General features: G+C 54.2%; 1 protein-coding gene across 19 annotated transcripts in view; it reads right to left on the minus strand.

Annotated features, from left to right (window-relative positions):
• Positions 1-612: 612 nt before the first annotated feature.
• DAB2IP (DAB2 interacting protein) overlaps positions 613-16,744 on the minus strand; it is a 195,398-nt gene continuing 179,266 nt past the window's right edge. For 7 of the 19 annotated variants that reach the window (XM_058302437.2, XM_058302444.2, XM_058302435.2 and 4 more), the window contains 6 exons: positions 16,246-16,424; positions 13,515-14,403; positions 12,593-12,745; positions 9,992-10,185; positions 4,736-4,823; positions 3,374-3,889 (listed from right to left, as the gene is read on the minus strand). In XM_058302437.2, the coding sequence (XP_058158420.1) occupies positions 3,722-3,889; positions 4,736-4,823; positions 9,992-10,185; positions 12,593-12,745; positions 13,515-14,403; positions 16,246-16,424 (1,671 nt within the window). In that variant the 3' untranslated portion in view covers positions 3,374-3,721. Of the gene's footprint in view, positions 2,635-3,373; positions 3,890-4,735; positions 4,824-9,991; positions 10,186-12,592; positions 12,746-13,514; positions 14,404-16,245; positions 16,425-16,744 lie in introns of those variants that run through there. The other 12 variants (XM_058302443.1, XM_071217022.1, XM_071217023.1 and 9 more) reach the window with 6 other exon arrangements.

Here is a 16,744-nt window from a genome sequence, read left to right on the forward strand (position 1 = left end):
TGGTTGCCTGGGGCCCAAGCCCCTGCTGGAGCCAGAGGCAGCTGTGCAGGTGAGACCCGAGGCTCCATCTGCTGATCTGACTGGGTGTGTCTGAGTTGAGTTCCAGAGGGGTTTTGGCTATGGCTGGTTTGAGAAGCTCCCTGAGCCAGTCTCTCCGGGTGAAAAAAGAAGATGCACTGAGCCCCGAGGGTCACCGAGTTGAAAGGCGGTGCCTGGAACCTGCTGGGCAGGGCCCAAGGCTGCAAGCTCCTCTCTACAGCGGTGCAGCGGAAGGCCTTGGAGTGGGTCGGGGGTCAGGCTGGGGAGAGCCCCGAGTCAAGCCTTCCAGGAGCCAGAAGCTTGGGCTGAGGCCAGCTCAGCCAGGACTTGCTGGTGACTCTGGGCCACTGCCCTCCTACAGTTGAGACCTGGCGAATGTGGAAGTGTGTAATGCAGCGCCTGCAGTAAAAAGGTGAGTGGCAGGGAGGAAGAGGGGTCCCCCCTGCCCACAACTGCCACCAGGGTGAGCCACAGGCTGGGGTTCCTTTGGGAAAGCATGGTGCCCACCCACTGTGCAGAGCCAGCCCCTCTAAAGTTACCCTGGACACAGCTGAACAGAGAGGCGAGTCAGGCTTAAAATAGCTAAATAAATCTTTAATATTTCTAATTGCAAATGTACAGAAATTGCACAGCCACACAGAGTCTTAGAACACCAACAACTTTCTCTGTACATTATTACATAGTTAAAAGTCACAGCTGGAGGGAGAAGCTCCAGCCAAAACCCCAAAGTTTACATTTTTTTCCTTTTCACATACTTACAAAAGGGGGGAAGAAGGGGAAGAAGGGGCACGGTGCGGGGGCTGGGGTCAGGTTTGGGGCTGGGTGTGTAGAAAAGAGAGGGCTGCTTCCCTGGATGTCTGGCTTCCGCAGACGGGCGGGGTGGGAGGGGCAGAGGTGTACTGGGGCAGGTGCTCTGGGGGGTGCGGACACAAGGAGCTCTGGCCTTCCCCACCCCCTTTTCTGGGCAGTTGGAGCATCTTCACTCAGAGGAAGTTTGGCAGTTTCCTTCACTCTGAACATAAAAGTTATGAAAAAGGCTTCTCTGTGCTGGCAGGGGTGGGAGGGGGCTTCCTCCAGCAGCGCCGGAGGCCTAGTTAGTGATGGGGTCCTAGGCCCTGGACTTGCCGACGCAGGGACCAACTGCCTGGTCCTCCATCCCCTTCCTTCAGCGACCTCTGCGCTGCCTGCCTCGGCTGCAGCAGGGTCCACGCCTGGGGCCGCCGGGTCTCGGCAGCCTCTTCACAGCCTGCACACACGCCCCCATCAGCCGCCCCCGGGCAGGGAGTCACAAGGCCAACAAGTAAATGCTGCAGGCAGGGAAAATCCACAAGCACCCAACCCCCTTTCTCCTGCCCAATACTGTTCTCTAGGTTAACAAATAAAATAAAGCCCACCGGGAGAGCAGCAGTTCTGGCCAGCCCTCAGCAGCACCGGGACTAGAGGACTATGTACAATCATCAGGTGAGTAGTTACATTACAGCCAAACACCAAGAACATTTACAAAAACCGTCAGACTTGCAGTTAAGATAAAAATCTGTGAAGAGTCTGTACACTTTTACAGTTTTTGCACTAGGTAAAGAAGGTCCTCGCCTGAGAGCCCACCCCACCACGGGCGGCCAGCACCGCCACTGCCGCTGCCTCCTGCGCCGCCTGCTCAGGCCCCGAAACCCCGTATTGCTAAGAGGTGCTCAGTCCGAGGACGCTCTGCCGCGCCCCATCTGGGAGAGGGGTGGGAAGGAGGGTGGGACTCACAGGGCCGCAGAGGGACGACTCTGAACCAGGGGAGGGCAACCCTGGAGCCAGGCCCTGCCTGTGTGGCCTCCCCGGTCGGCAATGCAAGGCGCAGGGGCACAGACGGATGCATGCGGGCCCCTGCCGCCTCCCTTCCTGAGGTTGATGCCACTTGGGGACCTCTGTGCCAGCATCCACCTCTGGCCTTAAGTGAATTGAAGTGACACCTACAAGCCCCCTCCCAGGGAGCTGCCCATCCCCTGCCCATGGGCCAGGGTGGAGTGCAGAGCAGGTTCTGGGCCATCCCTCCTGCACGTCCACCCTTCTTGGGGGGGTGGGCTTGGCGTCAACCCTGGCCCTGGGGCACGTTCCCAGCTGTAGGGGCGGCGGGGGGCTCAGCACCTCTTTCCAAGGGTCCTCCTCAGCATCCCGAGGGTGAGTTGGAGCTGGAAGACCCCACGGCCCAAGCTCACTTGGCCCTGGCCTAGGGCCAAGGCCTGAAATCCGCAGTGGGTGTGAACACGGAGGGCCCGGGGTCCCAGCTCCTGCCCACCTACGTCCCACAAGGGGGTGGTGGGGTGGGGCTGGTAAGCTCCACAACAGCCTAGAGCCGAGGGAAACCAGCCCCAGCTGTGGGCGTGCGCCCCTCCCCTGTCTGCAGCGCCTGGTCCTTGGCTGGGGGGCCGGGAGGGGTGAGGAGGAGGCTGGCCGCACATGGGGCCTGGTGCAGGCTGCTGCTGTCTTGGAGAGGGAGCAAGTCTAACATCCTCCAGGGCTGCTATTTCCCATGCAGTGCGCACGCTCAATTTAAAAGGCCCCTGTGTTCCAGCAAGCGAGCAAGCGGGCTTTTGTTTCTAATGCATACTGTGAAAGGAAAAAAAATCACAGTTATCCACCTTCTCAGGGCCTGTGGGCATTAGAATTTTTTCTTTTTAAACCATCAGTCAGAGGAAAAACCACCGTTTCTCTCAGGGTGAGCACCAGGTAGCCACGCCCTGCAGGGCCGCTGTGCCCCGGATGCACTGGGCCCCTGGGACAGGGGCAGGCACCACGCACAGTGTGACCTGGGCCAACTCGGCCCGGGCCTTTGGCTTTGGGAGACCCCAGAGCATCAGCCTGGGCCCTGTGGCAAGTCTGGGAGGACGGGGGTCGTCCACTCCGGTACGAGAGTCAAGAAGACAGAGCCAGGCTCCTCTCTGGGTCTATGTGGCAATACAGCTGAGGAGAGGGAAGGTGGGAGCCTGGGCACAGGTATGTGGGGGTGAGGTCCTTGGTTCCTCACGGCCAGGAAGGGCCCGGCAGGCCGCATGCAGGGGCAGGTGGTCAGGGAGGGGCCGGCGACCACGGCACCCTCACAGCTCTGCGCCCTCCCACCATCTCCAGGCCTGCTGACTGACCTGCGGGGGCAGGTCCCACAGGGCAGGGGCCTGGCTGCCAAGGAGTCCTGGGCCTCTGAGGAGGCCAGGGAAGCCACAGGAGTAGGCAGCCAGCTCTAATCCTTCCTCCTCTGCAGGCAGCTCCCTCCCTGGGGAGGACGTGGGGTACATGCACTTGGCCAGGTCAAGGAGGAAAGGGTGACAAATTCAGTAATCACCAAATTCAGTAATCAACAAAGACAGGTTTCTGGCAGGCCCTCTGCTCCCGCCAGGCTGTCCCGCTCCCCTGCGTGCAGTCTCTTCCGCCTGCACCCAAACGCACTTCTCAGCCGGAAGAGAGGGGAGCGGGCTGGTGAGCCGGCCTCCGCTGCGTCAGTCTCACGCTGCTCCCTCTGTGGCCCCTCTGTGGCCCGCCTCCGGGGCAGCAGGCAGAGGGCGGGGGGAGCCGAGCGTCGGCCTCTTGCCGCCCGCACCGGGGCTGCGGCTGTGGGGGCGCTCCTCCCCGGGCCGAGACCCTGCCCTCGGCCACCACAGTCCTCCCTCTCCTTGGGCAGGCTCCTCCCTCCTTGGGCAGGTTAACAATTGCTGCTGTTTCGGAACTCGCCGTTCTCAGTAATCTGCAATTTGGTGGGGTTGGTGGGGGAGATGCCGTTACGGGCTTGCATGCTGTACCTCTCTTTCAGCTGGGTCAGGGCGCTCATGAGGCGGGCGTTGGCGGCGTCCAGCGAGGCGATACGCTTCTCCTGTGGACAAGGCAGGCATGAGTGGCAGCTGTGGGATGGGGACAGTGCCGGGAAGAAGCCCTCGGCTGTGGGTGCCTACAAGCAGGGTCTGGGAGAGGGGGAAGGAGGTGGCCTGGAGAAGACACAGAGATGGTGAGGAGTGGACCACGGGCCAAGGGTGGGAGGGTATCTGGCTGAGGAGCAGCATGCTCGCTGGGCCAAGATGCCATCGGCAGCCTGCCTTCCTGTAGGGTCTCCAAGCTCTACCCCCTCACCTGCTTCTCATCTCCCACAGGGCAGCTCTGGTCATGTCACATATCAGCCCTGAGGCCCCAAGGTCCCGAGGCCAGGCATTGGGCACCCTCACTGTTGAGTACGTGTGTGTCTGGGGGGGGAGGGGTATGACGCAGAGACCACAGCTCCCAACAGGCTTTGCAGCTCATGTTTCTGAGCAAGGCCCCATTCCTGGGCCAGTGAGAGTACGGAAACCACAGCTCTGTAAAGAGCCTCACTGCCCCCTCTGCCCAGCCTGCTATCACCCCCATCCCACCTTTCCCTTCCCTGTGCCCCTACGAATAGCTTCCACTCTTTGGTCAGCACCCCTGGTGAAAAGTAATGCCTGCCAAGGCCCAGCAAGGGGGAGATCCATGCCTCCCCTTTCACAGATTGTCCTAAGTGAGCTTGTCGCCCACTGAGACCCACAGGTCTGACTTCTCAGAGTCAGAGGTCCTGATCTCTTATTCCTCCTCAGTTTTTTTAGAGGGGGGTATGACTAAGGATGTGGAGAAACCAGAGTCATCTGCTCCTCACCCCAGGTTTTCTAACACCTGAGGCCAATTAATGGGCCAGAATGTGCGCTGCCCCCACCTGGGCGTCTATGATCTTCTGTTTGGAGTCTACAGCTGCTTGCATTTCTGCATGGTCCTTCTTCAGCTCTTCTTCCACTGACATCAACCTGCAACCAGAAACAGGGAGTCAGGTTGGTACTTGAGGGAGCAGGCCAAGAGGTGGCATGAGGCTTTGTGGGAAAAACCCCATCGCATCCACACGGAAGACACACTAGGAAGCTCCTCTGTGGGCCACAACCCCCCTGCCAAACCTGCCTGAGGCAGTGCCCCCTGGTTGCAGGCACACAGCGACTAATATGGGCTTGGTCTACTCCTTCCTGGACTCCTCTCCACCCTTCCTAGACTCTGTTCTGAAATCCCTTGGGGCTGTCCCTTTCCTGATGTTCTTCCAGAAGCCAAGGTGGGAGGTCCTAGGCATTAGGCCCTCACAACTCCTACAGGGTAAAGCAAGGCAGGTGGTGCTGCCATAGAACCTATGATACAGGTGGGAATTGCAGGCCCTGAAAGGCTCTAGGGCTGTCTCTCTTTCCACCCACCATTCACCCATCCATCCATCTATATTCTCTGAGGCTATGCAGGGCTCTGTGTTGGGCACTCAAAGTATGAGATGAATGACATGTTAGCTTTTCCCTCAAGGAGGTGACCGTGCAGTAGGGGTGCAGACAATACCCGGGATGGCTGTGGCTGTGCTAGAAACTGGCATGGGGACGACCAGAGGAACAGAGAAGAGGAAGTAACTATCTTTCCTGAGGGCGGGGTAGGGATTCATACACTGGACCTGACCATATGAAGAACAAGTGTTTGCAGGTGGGAAAACGACCAGAGATGAGGGAGCACCATCTGCAAAAGCGCAGAGGCAAGAGGTTTGGACCTGTCACCAGGTTCTCTTGCTGCGAGACCTCTCCTAGCCTTCATTTGTCTCCCTGAGGCATTTATCCCTGCTGATCACTCCCATTTTCCAATTTTCTTCTTTTATCTTGTAGACCCCACACTGTCCAGCTTGTTTCCTACCTCTCAGGCTACTACTCCTAGAAAGCCAGGGTTCCACAGAGCTCTGGCCTCAGCCTTCTGTTCTCACTCTATGTACTCTTCTCTGGTGAGCTCATCACTCCTAATGGATGTTCCATCTCTACCCTGACATTTCTCTAGCCCAGAGCAGTCTCAACAACTGGGCAGGTCTTAGCCCCTTTCATAGTAGATGTAAAGGGAGGTTAAGCACAGTGAAGTAGGAACCACACAGGGCTGATGTGAGAAGTCAATGGGTGGAAATTAAAAAAAAAAAGAAGTCAATGGGATGCGAGGTCAGGGGTTGTGGACCAGGAGGAAGGGGTGTGGGGACCATGCCAAGGTGGGTGCCTCATTATAGGAAGGTGAGATGTTGGGAGAAGCATGTAAGACTTGTGTATGGGGGAGGAGAGGAGAGGTGTGTTAGATGATATCACTCAGAAGGGAAATTACTTTGGAGGAAGAGACTTCTGCTTCTGACTATGACGGAATAACAGGGACCAGGTTTACCTTCCTGCCTTAAAAAAAATAAAAAAGTGAAACTGGACAAAATATATGAAACAAAAGTTTTCAGACACTTAACAACAGGCAGCACAGAACAGTGATTCCTAAGAGAAGGGAAACAAACAAGGTGAGCCCTACAAGTGCCCCAGTTCACTGTCTGGAGTTTTCAGCAAAGCAAAGACGGGGTTGGGGAAGCCCAAACAGAGCTGGGGGTCTCACAGAACGAGGAGACCGTGGGAGGTCAAGGTGGTCACAGTGGCTAGGATTTGTTGGGTGATTGCTAGAGAGGAGGAAGTTATACAGAGATAAACTCCCGAGGGGCCTCCTTCAGTCTCTGGCTGAGTTCCAAACTGCCTGGGTGTGAGAAAATGGACAAACTGGGGGAAGAATTGCTGGACAGAAATATACAAAATAACCACTAGGAATAGTTCATATTTTACCAGCTAGAATAGAGAGACTTCCTAGCACACAGGACATCAAAGAGAAACCCCAGAAATTGCCTCAATAGTGGAGCCAAATTAGGCTCAGACTAAAGGCTGTCTGGAATGCATCCTAATAAAACTTTTTAAAAACTAAGGCTTGAAAAAAACAAACTAACAAGAAACTAAGCCTCAAAGGATCAAACTGATTCCAAGCAACCTCACTGTATCTCAGAACAAAGCCCGAAAAATTTTAAAGGAACACAAAAACAGCACCCAACTATGTAAAATACACACAACATCTGGCATCCAACCAAAAATTACCAGACAGGCAAAGAAGCAGAAAAATATAATCCCATTACCAGGAGGAAAAGTAATCAATAAAAAAAGACAAAGAAATGTCACAGAATTAGTAGATAAGGACAATAAAAAAAACTGCTCTTTTTATGTGTTTATTATTATTAGAATAACGAAAATGCTCTAATAATGATTAAAGTAATGAATGTACAAGTAGTTGATTATACCAAATACCACTGACTGTACACTTTGGATGGACTGTATGCTTTATTAATATGTATCAATAAAATTGATTTTAAAAAAGAACTATTCTAAATATATTCCATATCTTCAGGAAGATCGAGGAGAGTATGAACATGATGAGAAGAAAAGTGGAAGGAATTAAGAAAAAAAACACAAGCTGAAATTCCAGAGGTAGAAAATACAATATCTGAAATGACAAAATATTAGATGAGATTAATAGCTAGTTAGACACTGAAGAAGAAATGATTAGTGAATTTGAAGATAGTCATTAAAGTTATCCAAAATGAAAGCAAAAAAATGATAAAACAATTAAACAAAAACAGCAGTGAAATATAGGACAATATAAAGCAGGCTAACATATGTGTGATGGGGAGTCTCAGAAAAGTGATAGGTGGAAGACAATATTTCTTGAAATAATGGTCAAAATTTTATCCAAATGTGTTGAAAACTATAAATCCACAGATCTAAGAGCTCAACAAATCCAAGAAACTTGAAAAGAAAACCGCACCAAGGCACATCATAATCAAGTTGCTGAAAACCAGTGATAAAGAATCTTAAAAACAGCAGAGAAAAATGACACATTATATACAGAGGAACAAATACAAGAATGACAGATTTCCTATCATTATACCCTGAGAGCCAAATCCGGCCTGCCACCTGTTTACAGATACAGGCATACCAAACAAATCGTTCTGCTGTAAGGGCGGAGTTAACCTTATAGCCTAAAAGCCTAAAAGATTTACTATCTGCTCCTTTACAGAAGGTTAGCTGACTCCTGCCCTAAAGCAACTAACAAAGAGATACAGCTAATAAAGGAGATAAAATAGAATCATTTAAAAAATACAAAAAACAAAACCCTCAATCCAAAAGAAAGCAAGACAAAAAAAGGAACAAAGAACAGATGGTACAAAAAAAAAACAAATAACAAGATAAAAGATTTAAGTGCAATTATACCAATAATCATATTAAATGTGAATGGTCTAAACACTCCAAATAAAAGGCAAAAACTGCCAGGTTTGAAAAAAAGCAAGACTCAGTAATAAGCTGCCTATGAAAGAAACTACTTCATATATAAAGACATAGATGGGTTAAATGTATAAAAATGGAAAAAAATATAACATGCTAAAAGTAATTGAAAGAAAGTTAAGGTGGCTATTTAACGACAGACAAAGCAGATAATTCAGGGATAAAGAAGGTCATGCTATAGTGTTAGAGAGAGCAGTTCAACAAGAGAACATAACAAATCAAAATCTGTATGCACCTAAAGAACCAAGTTTCTGTGTACATAAAGCAAAAACCAATAGAAATAAAAGGAGAAATAGATAAACCTATAACTATAATTGAAGATTTCAATACCCTTTTCTCAATAATAGAACAAGTAGAAGTGAAAAATACAATGTCTGATAGAGAAATCACTAAGCATAGAGAAGACCTGAACGACACTATTAACCAAATTGACCTAATTGACATTTCTATTAGAAGGAAATATACCAGGAGTGGTTAGTAGAAAATATTAATAAATGTGCTAAGCCACTGAATTCAGGAGCACATATACCTCTCAGAGAATATGCAAACCACAGTGTAGGAGGTTAGGGTAGAAAGTGCTTCTATTCTTGGAACTACAAACATGAGTTGAACCAAGAGTGCAGCTGAAGGTCAAGTGAGCATAATCTCGTCATCCGTATTACTGGCCCTCTGGCCATGTTAACTCTTCTACAGTGAACAAAACCATAGGTAAATAGAGCAAAGGGTAATTAAAAACAGAGAAAAAAGTGGTCTAAATAAGAGGAATTTGGGAAGGATTTATGCAGTGGACAAAGGATGAGGCCAGAAGGGGGAATTTCCTAGCTACTGCACACCTGCTCAAGGTGTCCTGATGACAGGATCTTACATGGCGCAAATAAACAAGTTGGTAAATCCACCTTCTCTGCTCTTGTGCCTGGTATTACTGACACAAGGAAATAAACCTCAGGTTTGAACCAAGTGGGTTGGCCTGAGATGCTAAACCTTGATTGCACTCCCTGTCCCCTGCAGACATCAAGGAGGGTTTGCCCACCCTACAAACGGGTGGGGGTGGGGGGTAGAGAGAAATGGAGGAGTCAACATAGGACAAACATCAGCCCTAGATAAAGATGAGAATCAGCAGTAAAACCAATTGCTCCCCTGGAAATCTTTTCTAGTTAACGCACAGGTACCTTAGAATGCAACACATCCAAAGCTAGCATCATCATTGTTCCCCCCTCCCCACCTCCACCCAAAATGCTCCTCTTCCAGAGTTCCCCTTATTTCAGCTGTTGGCATTACGATACACCCAGATGTTCTTGGTAGAAACCTGGGGGTTATTCCTGTTTTCCTCTCCTTCACCTCCCACCTTCCCCTACTGAATATAACTGACATTCATTCCTACTTACCCGCCCTCAATCTGATCTTAAAGTCTTTCCTGACACCTCCAATCCAGTTTCTAACCCCCCTACCCCCGAAAGAGCTTACAAAGACAAGCCTGACTCCTTATGGGGACCAAAAGGCCCTCCATGGGCAGGACTTGGCTGACCAGTCCAGCCTCACTTCTGCCATCACTTACTTCACATCTCACCATCAAGAAACAATGCGCCATATGGGGTCTCCCCACACTCTGGGCTACCACCCACCTCTAAGGCCTGGGCTCATGCTGTCCCCCTGCTTGGGACACCCTTCCCTCCTCTGGGCTCTCCACAAGTCTGAGGGCTACTTGAGGGCGGTGGACAGGTCTGTCCATCAGTGCAGGTGGTACCGGGACTGGGTCTAGGTCAGGAGCAGGCCACCCTCACCTGCTGATGATGCCCTTCATCTGGATGTCCTTGTCCTCCTGCTGCCGCCGCAGCCGTTCCTCACCCTCTTCCAGCCGAGCCTGGTACTCCAGCACCAGCTTCTGCGTTGTCTCCTCCTGGCACTTGAATAGGGTCTCATACTCCTCCAGCTTCTTGGTGGAGATTCGCAACTTGTCCTGCAGCACTGCTAGGTCCTGCCGGGAGGGCAGCATGCCACAGGCACAACACCCAGGACAGAGAACACAGACTCATTAGCACATTCCAGAACCCAGGGTGAGTGGGAGTACAACTCGGAATGCCCCAGTGGCTGCAATCTCAGCCCACTTCACTCAATAAACATCCAAGGTGTCCAGCCAGAAGGGAGGTGAGACTCAGAGCCTGTCCCCCCAGACCTGGGGGTCTCTCCACTACAAATCCCTGACCCCAAGTCTGACCTTTATGGCTATCAGGGGATGAAGACTCAAACTAGTCTCCAGGGTAAGGGTACAATTAGGGCCTTGAGCCTTTAAAACTTTAAAATAAACATGTTTTGGGAAGCAAATGTAGCTCAGTGGTTGAACACCTGCTTTCCATGTACGAGGTTCTAGGTTCAATCCCTGGTACCTCCTAAAAAAAAATTAAAAATAAACAAAATGGACATTTTAAATATAGGTAAATTCTTAGATGTATTAAGAACTTTTGGCAGCCTCATTTACAGAAAGGGAAACTGAGATCCACAAGGTGAGGTGACCAACTTACCTAGAGAGTGGATGACTGACCAATTGGATAAGATACCCTAGCCTCCCAGGCTCTACCTGACCCTAATGCCAAAGCTGTGTATATGGGGTAGGATGGGGTTGGACGGGCGGGAGGGAGAGAAAGCCGAAAGTGGTTCTGGGCTTTCCAGATCAGCTCTCATTTCGCAGGGACCTCAGCCTTTGGGGAAAAGAAGTGATGTGTAAAGAGGCAAGAGAAGCAGCAAGCTGGGAGGCTGCAGGGGCTGGACAGAGAACAAGGAGCCTCAGCACAGGAGAGACAGGGTCAACATCAGAATCAAGAGGACCCAGGACTGATGGGAGGAAGACAGGGGTAGAAGGAACTGGACCCCAACTCAATCTTCAGCAAAGGACTGCATAAAGGCAGCTACCCCACTTGCTGGAAACCCCAGTCCCACCCCAAATCCACGTCCTGGATTAAAGCTGGACTGGCTGGAGAGCCCCAGCTCTAGGAGAAAGAGCTCTGGCCCCTTCAAGATCTTCTGGCTCAGTTGGCCAGAGGGGACTAGGAAGCGCCCTCCCTGACAGGTGGAGGAAGGTGTAGGATGAGGCCTCCAGGGAGTCCGAAGGGACAATGGCTCCTGGATCTGCCTTTAGGGTTTGTAGCAACGAGGATCAGAGAAGCAGGCAGCTCATTCCACTAAGGAACAGAGGAAAGAGGAAACTACAGCTGCAGACTGGCTGTTGAAATCATTTAGGCAATCCCTGCAATTCCCAGATGAGAAAGAGGCTCAGAAAGGCATGGAGCCTGGCCCCAGGTTCACACAGGGAGTCTGGGGTGAGGGCGGGCCTCCCAGGTCTCCAGCCACACTCCGGCTCTTAGAGCTCTTTGCCCTACATCCCCTGCTCCTCTCAGCACTTATGATGAAAGCATGTGGATGCAGTAGGCCAAGGGCATGGTGGAGGGTGGCGGAATGCAGCATGGAGATGGGCCCTCGCCCTAGGCTAGCGAGAGGGAAATCTGCCACCCTGACCTCTGTGCCCTTGCTTGAGAGGCTGCTACAAGCTTTCCTGGGGCCACAGGGGACAAGGGCACCCAGATACAAGTGCAGGGAATGGAGGCTGTTCTGGCAGGCCTTGCCCTGGGTCCTTGGTCTACCTGGGACTTAGCCCCCAGGGGGAGACAAGAATTGGCCATGGATCCCAGACAGCTGTCATAACAACTAAAAGAATTTGAAAATAGTGGTAGCATCCTGAGCTTCACCAAGTACTAGTTGGGGGTGGGATCTGGAATTTTTAGAACAGCCTTTTTTTCCCCAGTGGGAAGAAAAGATCTCAGTGGCAATTTGAGACCCACCCCTTGTCCTGACATCACTGCTCTTTCTTTCCCAGGCCCTACTGAGTTTGTCCAGGAAAGAGCCAGGTCTTGGGCTGGCACAAACCCAGGGGGAAAGGGCTCTGTCTGGGGGTGGCTGCCCAGCTGTCTTGGGCACCCATGCCTCTGCTTCCACAATTCATGAGGCTCCCTCCAATGAATGCCTTTGGGACCCCCAGCCCACCAGCCCCAGAATTCTCAGCCTTTCCCTGTCTCCATCACCTGGAGCAGGGGGCCCTCCTGGAGGTCTCATCACCAGGTCCCAGGAACCTGGAATGCAACTCAAGCTCTCGGGTGATTCTGATGGCAGACTGTACAGGAAATCTCAGATCTAGCCTAAATCCCTCTTGCTGCTTTTCCTCCAGCTTCCACTGACTGCAGTCCTCATGTGGGACAAGGGGTTGAGAAGGGACTGGCCATTTGCAGGAACATGCAGCACCCCTTTATTCAGGGCTCTTGAGGAGCAAATTCTGCCAGTTGCCCCAGGGAGGCAGCCCCGCCCTGTCCCCATCTGCCAGGGTCCAGCTTTACCTTTTCTGCTTGGCTGGGCTCCTCTTTACTCCTTAGCCTATCCCTGTGGGGGGGGTCTGTGCCCAGGCCCTCGTCTTCTAACAACTGCGCGTTCATGGTCAAGAGCCAAGCGGCCGTGCGGTCCAGGGCATTGGGGCTCACGGGCGAAGGGCCCTACAATGAAACACAGCTGTGAGGGGCCTGGAGGAGGCAGAAGGAAAGAAGGGAGATGGGCAGGGAGTGGCATCATGCAAGCCACAGGGACTGGGGGTTCAGAGGCACGGTGGGAAGAGAGGGAACTGAGGCAGCCCCTGACCCAGGGAATTCTATCTGCCCAACAGGCCACCCCTCCTGAGTACCACACCCTGTTGCCAAGTGAGAGCAAATAAGCCCGCCACCCAGGGGGTGGGGGTGGATGGGAGGGAGCGGGGCGGGGGGGCACACCAAGGCAGGCCAAGCAGAGAGGCGGACGTCCCACGCACTGCGTGCAGCACCTTGGAGGCCAGGGAATGCCCATCCACCCTGGGCAGCTGAGGTCTAGAGGCCGGCTCCGCCCCTGAGTGTTTCAGGGAAGGGGGCGAGAGGCTAGTGTGGGAACAGGCTCATTCCTATCCTGGGGAGGGGCTTTAACAGGCCTGGAACTGGAACGGGTGGGTCCTCGCTCTCTTTCTCTTGCTTGGGGGAACTGGCAGAGGGGTCTGGCATTCCCCAAGGCCACAGTGTCTCTGGGTTCATGGGAACAGACACACGGGCCAGGAGGGCCTGGGCGGATGGGGTGGCAGGCTGTGTGGCAGGCTGGTGGGATGGGGATGAACGCATCATTCAGCGTGGGATGGCAGTTGGGTGCAGGTGGAGGTGAAATGAGAGGAGGAGCGTGACATGGGCTGTGACGGCCTGACCGGGCCTGAGAGCCCAGCCCTGCCCTCTGACCAACGGCACTGACCTGCTTGTGCACTGCCCGAGGCTTCAGCTCCGGGCTGTCGCCCTTGGAGGAGGAAGACTGTTGCCGCAGCCGGGTGCCAGGGCCAGCCCAGTCAGGAGAGGCTGACGCCAGGGTCCCACTTGAGGGCCGTGGATACTGCAGGGTGCTTAGTAGGGTGGGTGGCGTCCGGCCCCGGGGGGCAGGGGGTGGCGGTGGGGGCGGGGGCGGCGGCTGGTCGATCCTCCGCTGGGGGCCAGCACTGTTCTGCCGCGGCACCGTGGGCTGCCCGCCCTTTTCAGTCAGTGACATCTGCCGCCGCGCCAGCTCCCCGGGCCGCCGCGCCAGCTCCTCGGCAGTGGTGCTGAAACTGCCCAGCTTGGCGGCCGCTGCCAGCTCTTCACTGTTGCTGTGGCTGCTCAGGGAGCTGTGGCCCTCAGAGCCTGAGTCACCGAGGCCACGGGGTGACAGCGGCAGGCCAGCCGCCATCTGGTACACGGGGTTCTGGAAGGAGAGTGGCGCCAAGAGTTGGGGCCGGCCTGGTGCACCCTCGGAGCTGCCCGGCGTGGTTGGCGTCTGGCCTGCCCGCCGCACCGTGGCCAGCCCTGCGAGGTTCACTGGGGCCACCCGGGCCGGCCACCCTGCCACCAGCTGAGTTGTGGGCACCTGCCCATCAGCAGGAAGGGCGTCAGGGCCTGCCGGGGAGCCTGCCTCCCCGTCCAGCGTGCGGGCGTCCTGGAGGTCCACCATGGACAGGCTCTTGCCGCCGTTGGCCATCTGGAGATCAGGCTCGTTGGCTTCCGAGTAACTCGAGCTGCGGGCAGGTGAGGGCTGGACCCCAGAGGACCTTGTGACAAAAAACAAGTCCTTGTTTTCAGGGGTTGGAGACGGTAACCGGGTGAAATCTATCAGACTGCAGGGAGACAAGCACACACAGGGAAAGAAGGGGAAGAGAAGAACTGTGAATGCGGCCAAGGCGGGTCCAAACCGAGAGCACCCGCCAACCTGCCGGGGCCTGGTGGCCTGAGCCAGGGCTGCGGGAAGCGGGGGAAGGGGGTGGTGCAGGCACAGCAAAGATGGGAGAGTCCCGGTGACCGATGGTCTGTTGCAAAACCTGCACGAACCTCTGCTCCAGGGGCTGAGCTGCTAGTTCCAGGCCAGGCTGCCTGGCAGGCCCTTTCTCCTGCTGAGCTGCATTTTAGAACAATGGGTTCTGGGGCCTGGAGTGTTCTGGAGAACTCCCCTTAGCTCAACCCAAACCCACAACCCAGCAGCTCTCTCCAATCCCAGGGTCCTGCACTGAGAACTCCGACTTCCAGTCACTCGGGCTCTTCTCCTTCTGCCTCTGCCTCTTCCTCTTCCCTCCTGCTCCCAATCAGACTGTTAACCAAGCGGGGGCCTGATGGAACCGCCCCTGCACAACCTCATGCTGCCACTCCCTCGTTTGACTGGCATTCCCAGCAATAACAGGGAATCAGAGGCGGCTCCATCCAGGGCACAGCTCTGGGGGGAGGCGTCTGAAGGCTGCAAGAGCAGGCTGTACCACCAGTCCACCAGAATCCACGGCCCCTCCTCACTCTACACCCCCTCCCCCCACCAAGAAGCCAGCTCCCTGGAAGAAGGCACAACTGGGGCAGGGCCAGGTGGCTGTGAGGGAAGACCTGGGGCTCCCAGAGCGGGGCTCAGGATGGGGAGGTGGTGCTGGCTGGGCCTGCGATGGGCAGCGCTCCTAGAGGCCAGAAGAGCTGGCAGGCAGGCGAGCAGGGAGGAACCAGGCCTGGCCCACCTCTCCGCGGCCGTCTCCTCAGCCTCAGGGTGTCTCCACCTGAACTCTTGTTCCCCAGCCCTGCTTTGATTCACTTGACAGGTTATGTGATTGGACTCCCCGAAACCTGCGGGGGGGGGGCGGGGGGATGTGTGCTGCAGCACTTCATCACTGCGACCTCTGACTCTCGGGCCTTTTCCTGGGTCATCTGTGTCCTGTACTCCCCACCCCCCGAGGTTCTTGATCGACACCCCCCCCCCACTTAAGATTAAGTCCTGACTTTGCTGCTCCAGGCTCTCATAAGCTGGTATTGGGGGGGGGGGGCCCTGTGGGGAATGAGAGTGAAGGAATGGAGCATAAACAGCTTCATGTCAACTCCAAATTTTTTTTTTTAGAAACGGCCCTATTTTGCCTCAAGCAATCAGAACCTTCTGCCTCCTCCTCCACTGTGCTTCGTTTACACTGAGCACGCTGCTGCTCCAATAGCCGGTCTCTGGGTGGCAGCTGGGGTTCCCAGCTTCAAAGCATGGCAGTCCCCTGAGCTCCTGATCCAAACACACAGCCCTAAGCTCCTCTTCCCGAGATCCTGACTCGTGCCCAGGGTGGGGCTGGAGAGCAGGCACTTTAACAAGCACCGTGTGATGTGGAGATGCCTTCAGGTCTGGGACCAGCTCCTCAGCACATCATGGTGTCTTTCTCAGGCTTCTGCTTCTGCTCTTCTCACTACTCAGAAGGCCTTTTCTACCGATGGAAATGCTACTTTTTTCTAAAAGGATGAAAACTACTGCACCACCTCCTTCAGGAAGCCTCTCCTGATCCTTCCCAAAGGCAGTTCACTGTTTAGAGCCTGAACAACACATTTTTGAGTCTCGCTCAGACTTGTTTTGTAGACACCTGTTTAGATACCCTCTGCCCCAACCTGAAACAGCAGAAGGGCCGTGCCCTGGCTGCATGCACCCCACCAGGCCCAGCTCGCCTGGACGCTCTTACCCAGAGAGATCGTTCTCGATCACCATTTTCTGCAGTCCGGCCGAGATGCTGCTGCTGCCAGACCCGGGTGTGGAGGCCAGGTCATTGGTCCCCACTAGCTGCCCGCTGGCTGGGGTGCTTAGCGCTGTGTGGACATCTCTCAGGATCCGAGGCAGGGGCCCCAGTTTGGACACGATGCTCTGCAAAGACATGCCAAGAGATAGGCATGACCTCTGGGGCCACCGCCCAGGGACGACAAGGTGCTGCAGCCTGGGAGGGGTGAGTCAGAAATGCAGTAGGTCTGGGAGGAGTGAGGAGCACCGGGAGCTGCAAATACGCATCTTCCAATCAGCTCCCCAGGTATTTCTCACAGGGAAAATCGCTGACCTAGTCAAGCCTCTCACCCAAGTTTTCCCTGCTCACTGTCCCCCACAGAGGGGAAAGCCTGCACGGAGGCCCAGCACTCCCCACATCTCCCCACAGACTCCTCTTTACAGGGTGAACCCAGTCCCAGCCTGGC

Source organism: Dasypus novemcinctus, chromosome 8 (assembly GCF_030445035.2).
Source record: "Dasypus novemcinctus isolate mDasNov1 chromosome 8, mDasNov1.1.hap2, whole genome shotgun sequence".
Classification (NCBI taxonomy): Eukaryota; Metazoa; Chordata; class Mammalia; order Cingulata; family Dasypodidae; genus Dasypus; species Dasypus novemcinctus.